This window comes from Notolepis coatsorum (genome assembly GCF_963971535.1).
Source record: "Notolepis coatsorum genome assembly, chromosome: 20".
Classification (NCBI taxonomy): domain Eukaryota; kingdom Metazoa; phylum Chordata; class Actinopteri; order Aulopiformes; family Paralepididae; genus Notolepis; species Notolepis coatsorum.
In genome coordinates, this window is record NC_140184.1 from 45,210,647 (window position 1) to 45,231,425 (window position 20,779).

At 44.8% G+C, this 20,779-nt stretch overlaps 1 protein-coding gene and 1 pseudogene across 2 annotated transcripts in view; one reads left to right on the forward strand and one right to left on the reverse strand.

The window, feature by feature from the left end:
* Positions 1–7,832: 7,832 nt before the first annotated feature.
* chrna5 (cholinergic receptor, nicotinic, alpha 5) overlaps positions 7,833–20,779 on the reverse strand; it is a gene marked incomplete at both ends in the record, with an annotated part of 69,697 nt that continues 56,750 nt past the window's right edge. Inside the window, 4 exons of the mRNA XM_084337109.1 lie at positions 7,833–7,982; positions 10,571–11,281; positions 11,950–12,127; positions 14,232–14,341. Of these exons, the coding sequence (XP_084193235.1) occupies positions 7,833–7,982; positions 10,571–11,281; positions 11,950–12,127; positions 14,232–14,341 (1,149 nt within the window). The remainder of the gene's footprint in view (positions 7,983–10,570; positions 11,282–11,949; positions 12,128–14,231; positions 14,342–20,779) is intronic.
* LOC311247268 (ubiquitin-conjugating enzyme E2Q-like protein 1) lies at positions 15,282–19,895 on the forward strand (annotated as a pseudogene). Its single transcript has 2 exons — positions 15,282–15,303; positions 19,320–19,895. The product of its transcript is annotated as a ubiquitin-conjugating enzyme E2Q-like protein 1 (transcript).

The window sequence follows — 20,779 nt, forward strand, 5'->3', positions numbered from 1 at the left end:
GGCTAGTGAATGAATGAATGAATGAATGAAAACTTTATTAACAGATTGCAGAATGGGTACAGTACAGTACAGCTCAATACATACAATTGTTAAGGGGATGCAGACCAGAGAAAGACTTTTGTCTTGTTTACATCAGGGTCCCCCAGTGTTGTGATTCCAGATGCTTTCAATGCAATTGGCTGTGCTGTTTTTAGCGGTAGACAGTATTTTGTTTCCTCCGCATATGAACGTGAAGTAGTGACTGAGGCTATACGAGCGTTTTGGGATGGAAGTCTGAACAGAAACTCACTTTTAATTTTGCCAAGCGTTTTGGGGTGGAATTCTCCGACGACGGAGCCCTGCTGTCACACGATTGGCGCATATGTCACATGACGTGCTGTGAAGACCCGCCCTACTCTGCCTCTGATTCGCAGACTGTGGATGGGGAATGTGATTGTACCAAAGCAGATGTCACTCACAGACAGAGTGTCCAGTCACGCCGCGGGGACACATTCTTGTGTAACCCTTTCACTGCCACACTACGTCACTCCCAAAAGAAAAACAGCTCAAAATGTATTTTTGACTGTCAAAAACGAAATAAAATACTGCATTCCGCCTGCATTATGAATTTATGATGAGATAGTAACGAAATAGTAATGCACAGCCACTTGGACAAGTAACTGCAATCAGATTACTGGCTTTTAAAGATTAACGCGTTAGATTACTATTTTCGGGGGAAAGTAATCAGATTACAATAAGGCGTTACTTAGTAACGCGTTACCGGCATCACTGCCCAGGATACCCTTGGCCGGACGAGGCAGCCAGACTCTACCCCCCCCCCCCTCCTACTCCTGTTGTCTTACAAGCGACCGGATTACCCCCCTTAGTGTATCCAGTCTTATAATCATTAAAGTATCATTGCTGTTATTCCTTAACTATTCCAGGTTGTATATTTACCGCCTGCGCCACCAGAGATTGGACATTCTCTATTGATATACCGACGAATACTCTTGCCATAAAAGTGCATACTAATTCCCATTCATAAATGTGATTGATTTGATTAAGTGCTTGCTCTACACACCATCGCTGTGTAGAAATAAAGACCTATTTCTAATTCGTACATTTGTGTTGGATCCGTTTCATCTACGTGACAGTGTTCATCATAATATATTTATGCCGAGTACTGGGTGGCCGAATATTAAGTACAAAGGTAGTGGTAGTAAGTATCATATCTAGTAATACAGTCAGGGAATTGTACCCCTCAGTTACAGGCGTGGTTTATTATTAACATTGGTTCATAGTACAGCAGCACATGAGGTCTCCTCTTCGTGAGAGGTAGATGGGTAAGAGACAGAATGGGGAGTCGGCATCAGCTTTTATACTCTACCTGGTGGTAACATTAAAAGCTCCACCTATAGCGCCCTCCAGTGGAAACAGTTATGTACAGTCAGTGGAAACAGTTATGTACAGTTAGACAGTTACTTGCAATCCTACATATAACCTCTAACTTTAACACTCCCACTTAGGGTTGTCTAGCACACTGTATAACTTCTTCAAAAACAATTTACAAAGAAAATAATACAGTTCAGAACAACAAAAAGAATATGGCAGTCAATATTTACACACCAAACATGACCTCTGCAAATCTTTTCAATTTCAGTTTGGAAGCAGGTTTCGTCATAGCGTCTGCTACCATGTTGTCTGTTGGACAATAAATCAGTGTCATTCTTTCTTCCCTGATGACAGATCTGATGAAATGATATTTTATATCGACATGTTTACATCTCTGTCAGCACACAGGGTTTCTAGCAATCGCAATGGTTCCCTGGTTGTCCTCGTAAACAACAGTCTTCTTATATACATAGGTATCCATTCATTTGAGCAGTTGTTCTAGATAAATACATTCCTGTATTGTCATAGCTAGAGCCATATATTCGGCTTCACAAGTTGATAGTGCCACTGTGGGCTGCTTATTTGTTTTCCATGACACCAGTGAGCTGTTTGAGTTCAAACACACAATATCCTGTGGTACTTCTTCTATCTGTGGTGTCAGCTGCCCAGTCTGCATCACTGTAGGCTTTAAGCCCTAAGCCCTAAGCCGTCGCTGCTCTTTCTGAAACACAGCTGTTTATCTGCTGTACCTTTGAGATAACGAAAAACATGTTTTGCTGTAATCCAGTGCTCCTCTGTGGGGTCAGCAAAATGCTGTGACAATTTACTCACTACAAAACATAGGTCAGGGCGAGTACATGTTGTCAAATAAATGAGGCTACCCACAACTTCTCTGTACATTTTTACATCTGTCAGTTTCTGAGCATCCTCCTGGTAGTCTAGTTTTTGATCACATGGTGTTTCCTTTGATCTACATTCTTGCATGTCAAAACGTTTCAGGATCTTTTCCACATATCTCTTCTGGGATATTTTTACACAATTGGCAGACTGTTCAGATTCAGATTCAGATTACTTTATTCGCCATTTCATACAGGTACAAAATGGAACGTGTTTTGACATTACAGTGCATACTTTTTTCACAATTATGAACAATACAACAGTAAATAAATAATTTTAAGTAAAGTGCAAGACAGGACAGAACAGTGAGACAACAATAAGACTGTGAAAGTGCGGTGGTTGGGGACATGGATACAGTGCAACACAAAGTTCAAGTCCAGAAGTCCAGCCCTAGCAGCTCGCCATCGAGGGGGGGGGGGAACAGGGGGACACCTGACTCGTTCAAAGTCCATGCCTAGAAAATGTTTCAACCTTCCAATGTCTTTCATTTTGAATCTGGTGGAGAGCATACCTTTCACCTGTTCTAGGTTTCTAGTGTTGTCTGCTGCGATGATCAAATCATCCACCCAAATGACGATTATCACTTTTCCTGACTCTTTTGACTCCCTTGAGTAAACACAGGGGTCTACTGGGTTCTGTAGGAAGTGATCTTCAATTAGACGTGTATGAAGCATCTCGTTCCAATTTCGCCCACTGTTTCAGACCGTAAATGGATTTTTCTAGCTTACACACTAGCTTCTCTCCTTTCTTTTCGTAACCTTCAGGTTGTTCCATATATATCTCCCTATCTATGGGTGCGTGCAGATAGGCTGTCTTCACATCCATCTGATGTAAAATCAAATTGTCCTCAGCTGCTTTCTGCATCACTACCCTTACACTGGTCAGATTGGCTGTGGGGGGGAATATTTCACCATAGTCTATCCCCTCCCTCTGACTGTAACCTTTAGCTACAAATCTCGCTTTGTACTTGTCGTGGCCTTCAATACCCTCCTTGATTAAATACACCCATTTCCCTCCCACTGTCTGTCTGCCCTCTGGTAACTTGGTTAGAGTAAAGGTGTGGTTGACCTCTAGGGACCTCATCTCCTCATCCATTGCTCTCTCCCATTTACTTGATTCAGGGGACACTATGGTCTCTTTAAAGGACTGAGGTACCCCACTGACTACTCTGTAGCAGTAATCAATGGTGGTAAGTGTACTGTCATCCTCGTCACTTTCTCTCCGGGCATAGTCTGTCAGATACTTTGGGGGTTTGTGTTCCCTTGAGGGATACCTCCCACTGCTTGGGGCACGTGACGTCACCCTCGGGTGCTCCTCGTCATCGCCCTCTGGGGGTTGCTGACTGTCTGTCTGCATGACCGTGCTAAGTACACTGGGCTGAGGTGTCTCTGTTTCTTCACACCTTACTCTGGAGTCCAGCTCTGGCTCCTCTGTCTGTGTCTCGTTCTCACATGTTGTCTTTGTGACAAACTTGACTAGCCTGTGTTTCTGCACTCTCCCTATACCGGGATGATAAACTAGGAAAGCGGGGCTTCCTTTGTCGTGCCCTACAAAGAGTCCTTTTTCACATCTGGACTCGAGCTTTCCTCTGTCCTGCAGGTAAGCATAACACACTGATCCAAATTGGTGCATTCTAGCTAGATTACACTTCTTTCCTGTCAGTGCTGTATACGGGGTGGTGCCTGTGTGCTTATTAAAGCACCTGTTTCTGGTGTAAGCGGCTTCTTGCACCTCATAATGCCATAGACTCTTAGGTAAGTTACTGTCTACTAGCTTACACCTAGCCATTTTGAAAAGAGTGCGCCATTCCCTCTCTGCCACTCCGTTCTGGTGTGGGAAATATGGACATGACGTCTCGTGTCTTATCTTGTTCCTTCTCAACAGTGATTGGAACTCTCTGTTTGTGAACTCGGTTCCGTTGTCGGACCTCAAGCATCTTATGTTACCATAAGGGGCTACGTCTGCCAGGAATTTCTCCGTGGCCTGGAGTGTGTCACTCTTCGCTTTGAGAAAGTAAACAAACACTGCCCCTGTGCACACATCTGTAAAAGACTGTACATATCTAAAGCCTCCTATGGACTCGTTGCTTACTGGACCGGCTAGATCTGTGTTAACTAGCGCAAGTGGTACCTTTACTTTTTCTGTGGGATTTCTGTTTCTCGATTGAGTAAACTTCCCCTTTATGCACACTACACATTCTTTGTCAGGTCTACGCTTTTCACCTTCAATGTGCATGCCTTCTGTCACTGCTTGCAGTTTCAGTAAATCCTCGTAATTACAATGACCCATAATCTCATGCCATGTCTGAATATCATGACTGACAGTCACGTTACACATATCATTATTATCATTACACTTGTCGTTGTCATTACACTCTGTTTGCAGATAATACATTCTCTGGTACACCTTTATGTTAAATCGTGTACCGTCAGGCTCTACAAGAACATTTTACCTTCATTGAAGAACACTTTGACACCATTCGCAGTAGCAGATCTTACAGAGTATAGTCCTTGTGGGAACGAGGGTACGTAGAGAGCGTTCTTTAATGTCACTGTACACCGGCGCCCCTCACTGTCTATGAGGCATACCTGTGCGTCTCATCTCTCTTGCCCCAACCCGTAGGTGTGCTTCCCGTCTGCCAGCTCCATGCTGTGTCTCTCCGGGTGGAAAGTGTTGTCAAAGTTCTTGAACCGACTCCTGTCGCTGATGACGTGGGACGACGCACCTGTGTCCACGATCAGTCCCTTCCTTTGGGCCTGCTGCAGCTGCGTTGGCCTGGTGACGTACGCTGTCTGCGCCCCGAAGATGAAGTCTTCTTGTCCCGCTACTCTCCGGGTGTCGTCTTGATTCGTCTCACGTCGACCGTCGCCGCCATCTTGTCCGCTGCCGCCATCTTGTCCACAGCCGCCATCTTGTCCATAGCCGCCGTCTCGTCCATGGCCGCCATCTTGTCCATGCGCGTATCGCGCGCTCTGGTCGCGTTTCTTCATGCACGCTCTGTCTGTGTGCCCCGTGGATTTGCAGAAGCTACACCAGACAGTCTTTGTGCAGTTACCTTTCCGATGGCCTTTTTCTCCGCATCGCCAACACGCCAGCTCCGTCGTGGGCCTGGTTCTCCCTCAGCGTCGCTCGGGCCTTCAGCACCCTCTCTCCCGCCTCCGCGGCGGCTGGGTGGATATCTTCTGAGGCCTCGAATTTTTTTAACTTGGCCTTGAACTTTCCCAGCGTCATGTCCGCTGAACCATGTGTTACCAGGAGTGTGAACGGTTTGTACAGCTCCCGTAGTCCCCTCATCACCATCGTCATCATTAGCCCATCGCTTGGTGCTTCTCCTGCACTCTTCAATGCCGTAATGATCTGCTCAGCTCTGATGACGTATTCGGTCACAGTCTCGGTGTGCCCCTTCTTCAGTGCTGTTAGTGTTATGTAGAGGGCCACGACTCGGAGTCTTCCTTGTCCGATATAATGTTCTCTCAACACTCCCAGGCTTTCTCGGCCTTTGTCTTTAGTGTCGCGGAATATCAGCCCCAAGCTTGTGTCGTCAAGCAGTGGTGCTAACTCACAGTATGCATCTGCATTACGCTTGTCGTCCAGGGCTTGTGCTTCCGCCGTCAGGTCTCCCGTGGGGGCCGTCAAGATCGTCGTCTTCAGTCCCACACCGTGCATGCAGCATAACGTGCGCTCTTCCCAGAGCTCATAGTCCTCTGCCTTTCCATTTAATGAGGGCCATTTGCTCCTTCCCTTGGTCGCCATCCTCCTTTTTGATGGTAGGCGTAGCTTTAGCTCTGTTGGTATAGCCTTTAGCCACGCTGTGCCCCCGGCGCTAAACTAGCCTATACTTCAGCTAAACTTGCTACCCTTATTATTTCGCCCCTGCGTGATCTGGGCCCATAACCTGTTGACAGAATTGAAGAACTGTTCATGTTCTGAAATGTTATTTCTAAAGATTGAGAAGATTGGATCAGTTGTATACTTGAAACCCTTTTTTTGTGGAATATTTGATGCGGCCCAGCCTCACCCAGACTCTACCTCCAGCGGCCCCCAGATAAATTGAGTTTGAGACCCAAGGGCACAGGCATAACATAATGTTAATTCGTATGAGTGGCATTACACTGTGCTTGCGATGTCTCCCTCCAGTGGAGCAACTAACAATGAATTGAGTTTTTGACGGTTCTACATCTACATTAGTGTCACTGTGGACCTCTGCTGGTACCAGTGTATATAAGGATGATTTATATACAGTATGTAGAATGACAGAAAAACAGAGCTGAATGCCCAACCTCCTTCAAAATATGCTCTAGGGTTAAAGTGATAGAACCCTCAAAGATAGGCAATGTGCAGGCAGACATGAAGAAATACATGAAAAATAACATTCTTATCTTGAACTAAAGATCTACCATATAAGGTGACAGTGGGGGAATACAGGCTATAGGTTTCTGCATAAAGACAGGATACGCAAGGCTCACTGCAGTGTAGGCCACATCCCACCTCTGAGACATGCACATTTAACAATAACAGTATTAAACATCTGGCCACAGTGACGTTCATTGAAGCATCAGCTTGAATGACCCTGTGAGTCCTTTTATTAGGTCTCTTGTCCCCATCATTTAGTATCTACACAGTATCAGTAACAATGTTACCTAATCATCTCCATACCTTATCCAGGCTTATTGCAGCATTAATAAATGTGAACATTTTCACAAATGTATTGATTTGTGAAATGTAGATAAAAATAGAAGTATTTATTTTTGTTTTAGTTTTTTTCAGTGGGAGACCAGTCCATCTTCATCGTGTTGAATCCATTCCCTTCACTTAAATTTCATATTTCATAACAAACTAAATAATTATACATAGAAAAAGTCCCTCACCAACTTGTGAGTGAATGTTGCGTCACTGACAGAAATGTCTGTGGGATATACTCTGCATACTAGCCCAGCGAGTGCAGAGAGAGAGGGACACAGGAGGCAGGTTGACGAGAAAACCCAACAATTTAATGAAAATAGGCAGGCAGGATAGAATAAAAGAAAGAAAAATAACTCAGGAGAAAGTTGACAGCAGCCTGGGTGACTAACCTAAAACTGGTTAACAAAAGTCAGCTAACAGAAACAAACAGTATGGGCAGGAACAGGGAACAACGGAGGCAAACAAACAATCTGGTCAAGACTTCTCCTTCTGTGTTGTTTTAGAGCTGCAGACACTATCACTTCTATTTTCTGGCTCTTCTTTACCACTTTCCCGGTGCAGTTAATCACCATAGCTATAAATGCCAACAACTGTCTTTTTCCCTATACCCAGATGCACTCCAACCAAGACTGACAGGGGGGGAACTGTCTTAATGACACAAGGGGGGAAATAATGACTAACGAGGGACAGCTGGTGGCAGACGAGACACAGGACTGCATGTGAGAGACACACATGAGGATGCCTGCTGGACCTGCAGGGGAAACACAAGGAGGGTTGTGTAGGGGGAGAGAAACAAGCAGGAGAGGAACAGGGGCTGGAAGTCACCACCGTGGCACTGCGGTTGAAGGGTTGGTTGAAAGGTTGGTTGGTTGGCTTTGGCCTTAACTGTTGTAGTTGGGGACAATGATGCTGGCCCATTTATAGATCACAGGAATGAAGAGCAGAGCAGTTCCCACGACTGAGACCAGGAGGAAGGCCCACAGGAACACCCGGTCCAGAACCTGGGCCACAAACTTCCAGTCTTGAACCACCTGCACACAGAGAACTAAGGTCAGCCACCACTCTTGTTTTGGAAACAGTTTAGGTAAGCTTTAATTCACTAGGTAGTAGGTACTGTGGTAGATATCACCCCCCGTCTGATGGATATGTGAAGGATGGGAGATAATACTGCCACAGGAGGAGTGGAAGCAATTAGGTAGCTGATTAGGACTGATAGAACACACCTGTGCACCATTAGATCACCCACATCCCACATGCACACACACACCAGACACACATACTGTACCATAAAACACTAGGACAGATAGAGTATTGTTGAGAGGAGGTGAGGTTGGAGCTGAGTACGTTGTAGAAAGTGATTGTTGTTAACGGAGTATTGTAAGGTGAGAGGTAGTGAGAGGAGAGGTGAAGGCAAGCAGGTGTTCATTGTGTACTGGACCCTAGACTGGCTGAGAAACCCCCTTGTGTACTGACCCTGGACCGGAAGACTACTCTGAGTATTGAACAATCCTTTTTTTGTACAAGAGCCTGTTTTTGTGTTTTGGACATCGGACTGTATTACGACCATTCTATTTTGCCCATCGGACTATATTCAAGTCAAGTCAAGTCAAGAGTTTTATTTGTCACGGCATACAAGTATACAATGAAATGCGGGTGGTCGAGCCTTTAATCAATAAATATTCGTATTCATTGATATTGCACTTGTGTGGACATATGTTTTTGAAACGTGACGAGTCTGAACACCACCAGGCTCGTCACACTTGGTGGAGGGTGCAAGCAGAGTTCTTTGGTTTCAAAACAATTACAACAATTGTCAAACAAAAACACAGGAGCAATGGTGAATCCAGTCGATGTGACGGCATTGTTCCAGTGGGCACGTTACAGTGAGACCCAGCAACAGGTGAATCAGAAGCGCCATGAGGAAGCAATGCAAGATTCTCAGGCACGCCATGACGCGATTCTGAGTGAAACTCGGGAAACTGCGGAGAAATGGAGATTGGAAGCGCTCGTTTCATTCCACCGCACAGAGACCCACAGAGAGGAGAGGCAGATGCATGTCATGTATACATGTCATGATGTCATGTATGTTGTGTATGTCATACATGTCACTATGAATTGAAAATGGGGGACCCTGATGTAAACAAGACAAACATCTTTCTCTGGTCTGCATATTATATGACCATGCCTAAAACCTAGGTAGAGGGTCATAAGACTTTACCAAGTCTTCTCCATATGGGTATTGCATGTCTATATATTGGATATTATATGACCATGCCTAAAACCTAGGTAGAGAGTCATAAGACTTTACTAAGTCTTCTCCATATGGTTATTGTATGTCTATATATTGAATATTATATGACCATGCCTAAAGGTAGAGTGTCATATGACTTTACCAAGTCTTCTCCATATGGGTATTGTATGTCTATATATTGGATATTATATGACCATGCCTAAAACCTAGGTAGAGGGTCATAAGACTATACCAAGTCTTCTCCATATGGGTATTATATGTCTATATATTGGATATTATATGACCATGCCTAAATACCTAGGTAGAGGGTCATAAGACTTTACCAAGTCTTCTCCATATGGGCATTGTATGTCTATATATATTGGATATTATATGACCATGCCTAAAACATATGTAGAGGGTCATAAGACTTGAAGCGGACAGTGTCGGTTAGCTAGGCAACGTCTGTCTCGCTCGCTCTTCATTGAGACTGACTGAGACAAAATTGGTGTAATTCTCGTCTGTCCTCTTCGCCGTGGACACATAATTCTCCTATACGATTGATAGCTGCCAACGCTAGAGCTTTGTTGTCGATAGCTTTTCTGCTCAGAGCTCAGTCAGTGTTTACTTATGGAGATCTGATCACCGTCAGTGAAACTGCGCCCCCGCCCCCCCCCCTCAGCCCATCCCCTCGACATTGTAGTCCTTTCATATTATTGCGGGGAAAAACAGCCTTACAATATAATAACAATTAACGTATTTACAAGTCGTATTAAGTTATGCAAATAATATAACATCTCAAAGCACTAGAAAATGTAATTTTTCTATTTTTACCGATTTCTGAAAAGAGGGACTTTCTGACAATTTCTGAGAAATTCGAAATCCCTTTGTTACCCGCCGGCGGGTGCAAACAGCGTGAGCCGACTCGAGAGGGTTATTGGAACATCCACAATGTTGCCACTGACAATACAGCCTTGGCAACACTGACACTGAACCGAGGTGTGATCCATTATGAATCTTCATCACTGCTGTTGAAAGTTTAACGCACATTTCCTGAAATGTGGCTAACTACTGTTTTCATGTAGTGTGTGTGGGCCTGCATGTCATGATGGATAGTATAAATAAAGTATGTTCAATGATCACTGTTCAAAACTGTTTCCAAAACCAGGTCTTATATCATTCATAGTTGGCCAAAACCCATGGAAATCTATATTTGATGATTTAAGGCAAGGCTCCTCAGTTGACAATGGAAAATAAATGTTTCCCCTACTGAATACAGTCCCCCATTGGGCCTTGAGTCAATTGAGCCTTGATCAACAGCACACCTGTAGGAAAACGAAATGCCTACAACAGTAAGTGCACAGGTATATATATCAACAAGGTGTTTACCTCTCTGACTTCATTCTCCTTGACTACATGCATAGTGATGTAGCGGATGGAGTCCAGCGCCGCCTGCAGGTTGTGCCGGGCGACCAGGAGAGGGGTGGACTCCTTCACACCACCCACTCCTTCAACCCCACCCGTTCCCACTCCTCCCGCCAGCCCCAAACTGGCCACTCCGCCGTGGGTGGCGTAACGGTCCACGTGGCTCCGCATGCAAAGGAGTTTGGGCAGCCGGTGCAGGAAGATCCTCCTCACCCACGGGGCCATGCCGTGGTGGGTGGACGAGGATCGGTGGTGGATGTTGATGGCAAAAACGGTAATGACGATGGAGAGTGTGACGAAGATCATGGTGAAGACCAGGTACTCCCCGATTAGCGGGATGACTTTGGAGGACGAGGGTATGATCTCCTCGATGACGAGGAGGAAGACGGTGAGGGACACGAGCACCGAGGTGCAGAGGGAGATCTTTTCGCCGCCATTGGAGGGCAAGTAGAAGACGAGGATGGTGAGGAAGGAGAGGCCAATGCAGGGGATGATGAGGAAGAGGGTGTAGAAGAGGGGCAGCCGGCGGATGATAAAGGAGTAGGTGATGGTGGGGTAGGAGCAGCTCTCATCAGTCCTCAGGCCGCGGCTGCCTGTGGCCTTCACAATCTCCCATTCGCCGTTGTCAAAATAGTCCCGCTTGTCCACATGGAACTCCTCCAGGAGGATGTCCACCTGTTGAAGAAAGATGGGAACATAATGTTTATACATATAAAGTTGTAGATTATTTTATGAATTGATAGTTGTGTTTCCATTTGTTTTGGTAGCACTGCATATTACGGTACACAAATTACAAAGTAATAACAGAAATACAGTACAGTAGTTGTATCTTTCTATCTATCTATCTATTGTAGTATAAACTGTATGTTCTTTCCCCCCCTCCATTTGTCATCCCCCCACACCTACTGTAGTCCCAATTTCCCCTGATTAATCAGCCTATTGTTCCCCAATACCCACGTCCTGTCTTCCTGTCTCTCAGTGATTTTGTCCCCTGATCAATCATTATTCCCGTCACCCCTGATCAATCAGTCACCAGCCTTTTGTCTCTCACCTCCAATAGCTAAAACCCCCACCTTCCCTAACACTTCCTCCCCCTTTCCGGTATAACTATACACCAGGCTCGCCCCTTCCAAGACCTGTCTGTCTGTCTGTCTGTCTGTCTGTCTGTCTGTCTGTCTGTCTGTCTGTCTGTCTGTCTGTCTGTCTGTCTGTCTGTCTGTCTGTCTGTCTGTCTGTCTGTCTGTCTGTCTGTCTGTCTGTCTGTCCGTCTGTCCGTCTGTCCGTCCGTCCGTCCGTCCGTCTTGTCTGTACAATACTGTGTTTTATTATATCATGCAGTTAACCTGTGAGCCATCATATGTCCAGGAACCAAATTTCATGGAGCAGTTCTGGAGGTCAAAGGGGAAGAAAGTGACGTCTATGATGCAGGCTGACTTGTAATTGGCTGGCGGCGTCCATGATATGGTCCCATCGTATTTCACTACAGCCTTGGTGACCGTCCCCTCAAAACGTCCGTCCGCACTGCGGGAGGAAACATAACATCACCTTATCTACTAAATGAAAGTGTCTGTCTGTCTGTCTAGCTTTTGGTTTTAGCTTTTGATGATGATGATGATAATGATGGTCAATCTAAACTCTAATCCTCAAGAGGAAATGCATGTGACCAGGGCCCTCATTTATCAACAATTCTTAGAAAGTGTTCTATTTTTGTACTTAAGCATAGAATTTAGAATGTGTGTACGCACAGAAATATCCGGATTTATCAACCGTGCGTACACGGGTCCTACGCTCCTCCCTGTTGATAAATACCATTTTGTTCTTACCGTCAATGCTCGTGCATGATTATCCATATATGGTAATGAAACACCCCCATGGGATGTGAAATAATGGACTAACCCGAGCGAACTCTGAGAAACTACACAAGCGAGATTGTTCACGGAGGTGCTGCCGAACCAAGAAGACACAACCCGTGTTATGGGATAAATAAAAGGCTGGCGGACTTGCACATGGTGATGTCAGATATCAATGACTCCCTAAGACCATTGCTGCAATTCTGCCTGGACAGCTCAAAATACTAATAGACCGTTCGTTAACCACTGTTTGGCGTTGGTGTGTCATTATTATTACCATGCTGGAATATGAATGCCTTTATTCGTTTAGTTCGATTGGCTACCGGGTATAATATGATTTGTAGAGGCATATGATACAATCTATTTTGTTGTCGGTATTAGGTAGCCTATATCAATTACATATAATAGCAGCCAGCCCATAGCCTACATTATGCAACAGTAACTTGCACATATATAATAGCACATGGCACAGCCCTGCGAACCCTGCACAGCAAACTAACTTGATCATTAATCTAGCTGTTGTATCTTTACGCTTATGAAAATATTAAATAATATGTATAGGCTATAGGCCGTCGCTTTGCATTAATAGCCTATATTCTCAAATGGCATTTAATGGCTATCCGACTCCTCGCTATCCTCGCGGACGGACCAGTATACCTTATATCATATCATATTCGTATATGTCTCCCAGGAATCGTGGGGCTCTGGGGAATAAAGGTTGGGAAGACCCTGCTATGATAGCCTATCCTTTATAATGTTATAGGCTATTTCATTTACAGTTTACTCTATCAGCCTACCCAGCATGTAATATGTTCTTTGTTAGAACTCAACTCGTTATTATTTTGCGCATAGATTGCAGAAATACGGGAATGTTTTGATTTATATTTAAAAGGCTTTGACATTGTAAAACTAAATAAGTGAAATTCTGTAAGCAGAATACAAGTCATATCACCCACACGATATATGCTACCTGTATCCAGAGCATGTATGCTTTTCATTAATTTAAGACTTTTTATTGCAAGGGTTTTGTATACACATACACTCAACAAATAACCTCTGTTCTCGTTGTAATGCGTTTTAATTCTTTCTTATACAGTAGGAAGGGGGAAGAACACTATATCGTGGGTGTTCATATGACTTGTATTCTGCTTACAGCTTCGAAATTCCACTTGTTTCGTTTAACAATGGCAAAGCCTTTTAAATATAATCAAAACGTTCCCGTATTTCTGCGATCTATGCGCAAATTAATAACGAGTTGAGTTACGCGGAGCGCAGTCAGTACACCCCGTAGTATTCCGATAACACTATATATAAACCATGCTGCATTCGTTCAGAAGGAAAGACCTATTATTCCAAATGCTATTTATAGGGTGTTGACCATAATTACACTACTGTTGCTATTTTACAATGAACTAGCATATGCCGTCCGTCTGCAGTATCGATATTCTACTGCCGGGCGCCAGGTACGCATGCCCTGAGCTGAGCGTAAATATATGCACAAAGTCAAGTTCACGTTCAAATTGATAAGTCACACACTTTACTTAGAAATGATCGTACGCACGGGTTACGCACATATCTGTGCGTACGCAACGTTGATAAATGAGGGCCCAAGTGCGTAAACCCCCATCCATTAAAACAGGATGTAAACGATTATGGCAGATAACATTCAATAGAATCAGATAACATAAAATGTGTGAATAAACAGACAACCATAGTCATGATTAGGAAGCTATTTTGTTTCTCAGAGATAAATATTCCCATTTCCATGAACATACTTATCATACAGCACAATGTCAGGGCGCCAGACAGTGTTAGAGGGGACTCGGATAGTTGTGATGCCCAGGTAGTCTTCAGGGTTCCACCTCAGCTTCATGTCAACCCACTCCTGCACAGTGGGGAGGAGGGAGTCATGGCTTGTAATCACTACATGCATGTAATTTAGATGCCATAGGAATTATTTCCTCACTGCAAAAAAAAAGCTTCTGTTGATTCTTAAAATCTTATTTTCAGAAAGGTAAATACAAATCTGTGAATCTGAAAATTTACCTAGCTCAGACCCTGTTCTATTTTCATGATCCTCCAATCACAACTGTTTGTTCTTCCAGCTGAACTCATTTCAATGATAGGGCCACACTATAAATAAATAAAAATAAATACACAGTAAACAATAAACATTGAAATCTGTGTTGGACACTGTATGTTCCATTGTTCATTTTAGGACTTTTATTTAATGTTTTATGAACATATTTAAAAGCATAGAAACATGTGACTCTCTATGCAAGGTGAACCTATTCAAGTTGCACACGCTCCTTTTACTGTTTGAAGGTCTCAATACAAACAAGCCGGACAATATTTACTGCGTAATGGGGGTTTTGTATGCATGTTTCAGTAGGTACACGCTTCTTTTTACTGTCTGAAGATATAGGTCTCCAACACTACCAAATGTAGCTAACCATATTACTTTTCTATACATATTTTACACATTGATGTCCCTGATTCGTGTAACCCTTGTGACTGCATAGACCTCTTGATTATTATTATTTTATTCTTTAATTTAAAAAAAAGTGGCGCCTTTTTTTCAACTTTATCAAGGTTTCGCAATTGTTATGTCCCTAGTCTGCATGATAGCAGGTGCTAAAGACGTTCTCTTCAAACTGTTATAGGTTGGAAGCAAACTTTGCTTATGTCCACTAAATTATAAGTTAACCTAGGCACACTGAAGCGCCTCAGTATACTCGTGCACTCTTAACTTTTTATGGGTCACACTCCTGAGTGAAAGTGTGGTAAATGATAAAAATAAAACATTACTGATTCCTCAAGGGACAATGCTACAGGACGAATGCTGTGGTAAGTGGTTATAGGGAAAACAGTTAATCTTTAGGGTAAAGAGTGCAAACCGACTATACAATGATAAATATTCAATAGAAACTTCAGTTAGAATCAGAAAATGTCTCTCTCTCTCCAACTGCAAATGGCCTTTCCCCCTTCACATATCTTCTATAGGAGGCCACAAGTATATTTAGATTACAGCAGGCCTTGAGGCCAGTAAGGAACAGATGGTGGGTGAACCCAACCTCCCCCCACACAAACGGACATTGTGATTGAGTAGGGCCACTGTAAATAACTTTAGACCAATAAATGGCGCCTGAAGGCTAGATAGATTTGGCAGGTCAAAAGTTCCTGTTTACTCTATCTAGACACCAACAGGTCACTCAGAAGACCCATTGTTAGGCTGTGAGCAAATCATCTATTTTCAATCTTTATTGGGTCCAGCTTCCCAGGAGAAGGGCACCTGGTCATCTCCTGGCCACAGAAAACTACTTTTAAGTAATTGCCTAAATTTGGACAACAGTAAACTAAAACTATAAAGTATTATGTATTAAAAGTTAGCCTGGACGGGTTTAGTTTATTGTATAAATCAGTTTGAGATTAAACAAGTAACGGATTGATCTATTCGAATTTAAATTAAGCTACCAACATATTATAGAGTAAAATTAGATGTTGGTTACAATGTTTGAGTATTTGAAAAGGTTAAAAACTAAGCCAAAGATACTACTTTAAATTATATAGAACAATAAGGAAGGAAAGATCAATAAATAGGGTTAAATAGCTGTAGAAGGCTCCAGAATTCGGGAAAACCATTAAACTAATATAGTTTGAATAATTAGGAAGTAATCTGTAAATTTTAATCCTTACAAAACAAAGTAACAAATAGGAATAGTGATTTGAAGTAAACTGCTGATGGATGTAGTGGTAAAAATAGTGACTGCCCTCCAGTTATGGCAAAACTCAGTTTAACAACTCAAATACCACCTTAAAAGGAGATGATTCTCAAATTCAAGATGACGTGTCACAAAATGGATGCCATCTAAAGTAATTCAGCCAATCAGATAAAGCCATGCTCCTGGGCCTACGTCACATGATGGGACAGGACGAGGGGCGTGGCTTTAGTTTCTTAAGCAGGGGTGTTCGTTGAAGGAGGAACACGCTCAGAAGAAATCATCCCGGGAGACGCTCCACTGAGACGGTTCGAGAAAAGAGACGATAGAACGAGACGCAAACCAGCAGCCCACCTGAAGATGATGACTTAGAATAGAAGTAATTTCTGCTGTTAAACCCTGATGATTGAGCTGTGTTTTTCAATAAAACACAGAGAGCGTTCTGTTTGCATCTGCCGCCATCGTGTCGTCTCAGATTCATTTCAAGGGAGCCAATCGAATAAAAGGAAAGCGTGTTTTCAACGCAGAGAAAAGGAAATTCCACTATACGAGACAAGACAACGCTCGATTAGCGATACGTTACATAGAAGAGATACACGTTAAATGGTACCGTGATTCCGAGCTGTATATTCGAACCAAGCCAAGACCAAGATGCATTGCTACCAGGAGGACCGAAACTCGATCTCTCTCATCTACAACGGCAACGGTTTTTTCAACATCAGCCGGGAACAACAACGAATTTGACGGTGAGTAAACGGAGGGATGGGGCGTCTAGAATTGGTTTGGGACGAGCAGCCTTCGAATAGGGTTGGATATAAAGAAATTACCGTGTTTTACAAAAAGATATTGTCGATCACGGCAGAGATCAGAAACCAAGATTCACACCGTTGGGTCTGGTCTCGACCGCGCGAATAATGTCTGAACGTAAAGCACTGATGGGGGAGATATTTGTGGTATGTACAATTGGGAGATTCAGTGTAGTGTAATGGGTAGAAGTGAGTTTGCATCGATATCAGCCCTGCATTGTACAGGACCGGTAGCGATGTGGATAAGGTAAAAATCATTCAGACTGTTGCCCGATCAGGGTAGAAAAAGAGAATGGGACGGGACTGGCTGGGATATTTGTTGTTTGGTAAGAGGGTGCGAGTATGGGGACTCTGCCCACTGGGCGGGAGCGTGCCGCTCGCTCTGGGGTTCGCCCCGTTGGGTGGGGGGAGCACCATACGAGTATGATGAATTGCAAACCCTCTATTAAACAATGATATGCTAGTCAGTAAGAAAGGTAAAGTAAGGCTATAACTGGGTCAGATTGTGCGGCCGCCAGGTTTAAAGGAAAGCATGGGAATCCACCAAAAGGATGGACTGCTTTAAATCGATGTGCGTGACATTTGATTTTTGTGAGACGTTGCAAAACTTAAGAAATGTGCAATACATCGAAACGGTTCGACTCCGATTACTGCGCCAGAGAGGGAGACCTCGGTGCTGGAAAACAAGGTTGCTATGATAGAATCAAATTGAGTACATTAAGTAAAGCACTGAGAACACTGTTACTGGATGAAAGAGTTGAAAATAACTGTGGTGATGTGATATAACATATGTGTTTTGTGAATGGATTAGTGGTTAGGAATGAATGGAGATGCGTGGGTTATTTTTTGTAAACATTACGTAACTCCCATGACGAGATCTCGCATGATGCTACTACTGGTGGCTGACTACGAGACCTTGCATGTTTGTAAACATGACGTAACTCCCGTGACGAGATCTCGCGTGATGCTACTACTTGTGGTGGACATCGAGACCTCGCAATGTCCGGTTAGAGAGACTCCGAGAGCAACTTCCTGTATAAAAGGATTCTGGGAGTTGTGGTTTCTTATTGAGTAAGCACGTCGAGTTAGACGTCGTGTGGTGGTTTGCTGCGTGATGACGCACTTGTAGTAGGAGGGTGATGACACCTCCTTCGACAGGAGATTGTGGGTATTGTAGTGCAATAGATGTAATGTTCGAAAATTACAGCAGAGGGCGATGTTGCCTCTCTAATGCTCCCTCCCTCTCTCGCCTTCTTTCCTCCCTCCATCCCTCCCACTCTCTCTCTCCCTCCCTCCCTTCCTCCCTCTCTCTCCCTATTTTCCTGCCCTTCCTCCCTCTCGTTCACTTCTTTCCTCCCTCCATCCCTCCCACTCTCTCTCTCCCTCCCTCCCTTCCTCCCTCTCTCTTCCTATTTTCCTGCCCTTCCTCCCTCTCGTTCACTTCCTCCCTCCCTCCATTTCCTCCCTCCCTCTCTCTCTCCCTCCCTCTCTCTCTCCCTCCCTCCCTCTCTCTCTCCCTCCCTCCCTTCCCGCCCTTCCTCACTTCCTTCCTCCCTCCATCCCTCCCTCCCTTATTCTCTCCCTCCCTCCCTTCCTCCCTCTCTCTCTCGCCCTTCCTCCCTCTCGTTCCCTCCATCCCTCCCTCCCTCTCTCCCTCCCTCTCGTCCTCCCCCTCTCTCCCCTTCCTCCCTCTCGTTCACTTCCTCCTTCTCCTTCCCTTCCTCCTTGCTGGGTTGCTCTTTAGACTGAAGGTGATTGGAGATACGCTAAATTAAGAGGCGGCTCTCACTCTCTCTTTCCCTCCCTCCATACCTCCTTGCCAACCCCCCCCCCCCCCCCCCTCTTTCCCTTTTTTCCATCAACACTTGCCCTTCAGATGATTAAAAGTAGTAGGGAATACGCTGCTAACAAATTCCGGTTCAAGTTGTGAAATGCGTAGTGGTACTAAAGTAAAGTTTAATCATTCGGACCCCCCCCCCCACTCTTTCCTTAATGTCCCCCCCCCCCACTCTTTCCTTAATGTCCCCCCCCCCCCACTTTTTCCTTAATAATGTCCCCCCCCCCACTCTTTCCTTAATGTCCCCCCCCCTCCCCACTCTTTCCTTAATGTCCCCCCCCCACTTTTTCCTTAATGTTCCCTCCCTCTCTCTGCCCTTGCCCGCTCTCTCTCATTCTCTCCCTCTCTGAGCGCACCATACTGTGATCATGTGCATTAGGATCGGCTAGGAAACGAACTAACAATAATAATAGACATGGTACTTACATACTGTAGTGTCATTAAGTGAAATATAGGGGATCGGATCGCCGAGGTTGTCTAATGCATGACTAATTTGACCAGTAAAAGAGGTGAAAGGCGCAAAGGAGAAACAGCAAAATGCAGCACGAGGGGTGATCGCCAGGGTGATCGCCAGGGTGAGAGAAGCCAGTGCATCTTCTACACCGCCACCGGCACCTCACTGCGCCCAAGTCCGAACGCGGAGACTTATGAGAGAGCTCCAGGAGATCCGGCGGCAGCTTCGTCACGGTGGAGCTGGTCGAGGACAACCTCTTCGACTGGAATGTATTATGAATTATACCAGGTAGATGTAGACTCTCCATTATGGCAGACTCTCCATTCTCTCCGCCTTTCATGCGGGTGCTCACCCCGCGGTTGGAGAATGGTTACGTGATGGAGGGTGGGGCCATATGCATGGAGCTGTTGACACTGCGTGGTTGGTCTAGCGCCTATACCATGGATGCGGTTATGAGGCAGTTTGCCGCAAGCCTCGTGAAAGGACAGGGTCGCATTAGCAGAAGGGTAGAGGAGGCTGGTGGGGAGACTTTCAGCCGCAAGGGGGCAGAGGCCGCCTTTAAGACCCTGGTAAAAAACCATGAAAAATATGGCTGGAAGTCTCCGCCGAAGTCCAAAGGCTAAGTTGCGCCACCTACCTCCCTCCAGATATGAGTTATGTTTTTTTTTATGCATGATGTCTTTTTTGGTTCCAGTTCCCCCCCCCCCTCATCCTTACGGAATTCCTTTCCTACACCCCACCCCTCCCTCTGGATCCCGTCCATCTCACCCCTCCCTCTAGATCCCTTCCTAGTTCCTCCCTTCCTAGTCTCCCCTTTCCTCGTTCCTCCCGTCCTAGTCTCTCCCTCCCTAGTCACTCCTCCCTTGCTCCCTAGACTACTCTCCTACGCCCCTCCTCCTTCCAGCACCCCTGGGTTCTTAGGTGAGCCTTTACATCCCCTATTTTTACAAGGGAGGATTTTCCGTTTCCTTTCCATGCCCTTTCCCTGCCCGGCTACACCCCCTCATTCCCTTTTTTCATTGGGGGTTTGGCTAAGGGTGGGTTGAAACATTGTGAGTGTTGTTTGTGGGTGGACATGTTGTTAAAAGGCGTGTTGTTATTTGTTATTTGTGGGGGTTACAGGAGGTATAGGAAACGCGCGGCTGAAGGAGGAGAAGGCAGTGATAACGCAGAAGAGGGCAGGCCGGTCCAAGGATGTGCTCTGGTTTGTCTAGACATGCGAAGTGTGCTTTAGTGACGTGCACTCTGGTAACAGGGTGGTTGTTATGTGCGGTGGGGGTTATGCTGTATTTTTGGGACCAGACACCCGAACTTATAAATATAGACGTGGACAAGCGATCTTTGCCGGAACCTCACAAAAATTTGTTTATAAAAATGGCAAGAGCAGTAGCGAAAGTTGCAAATAAGACAGATTGTTATGTGTGCGGCTTAGCGCCACAATCTGCGGCAGCTGGATTACCTCTTATGGCACACCCATTGACTGAGTGTCATGCCTCAGTGGTGAAGG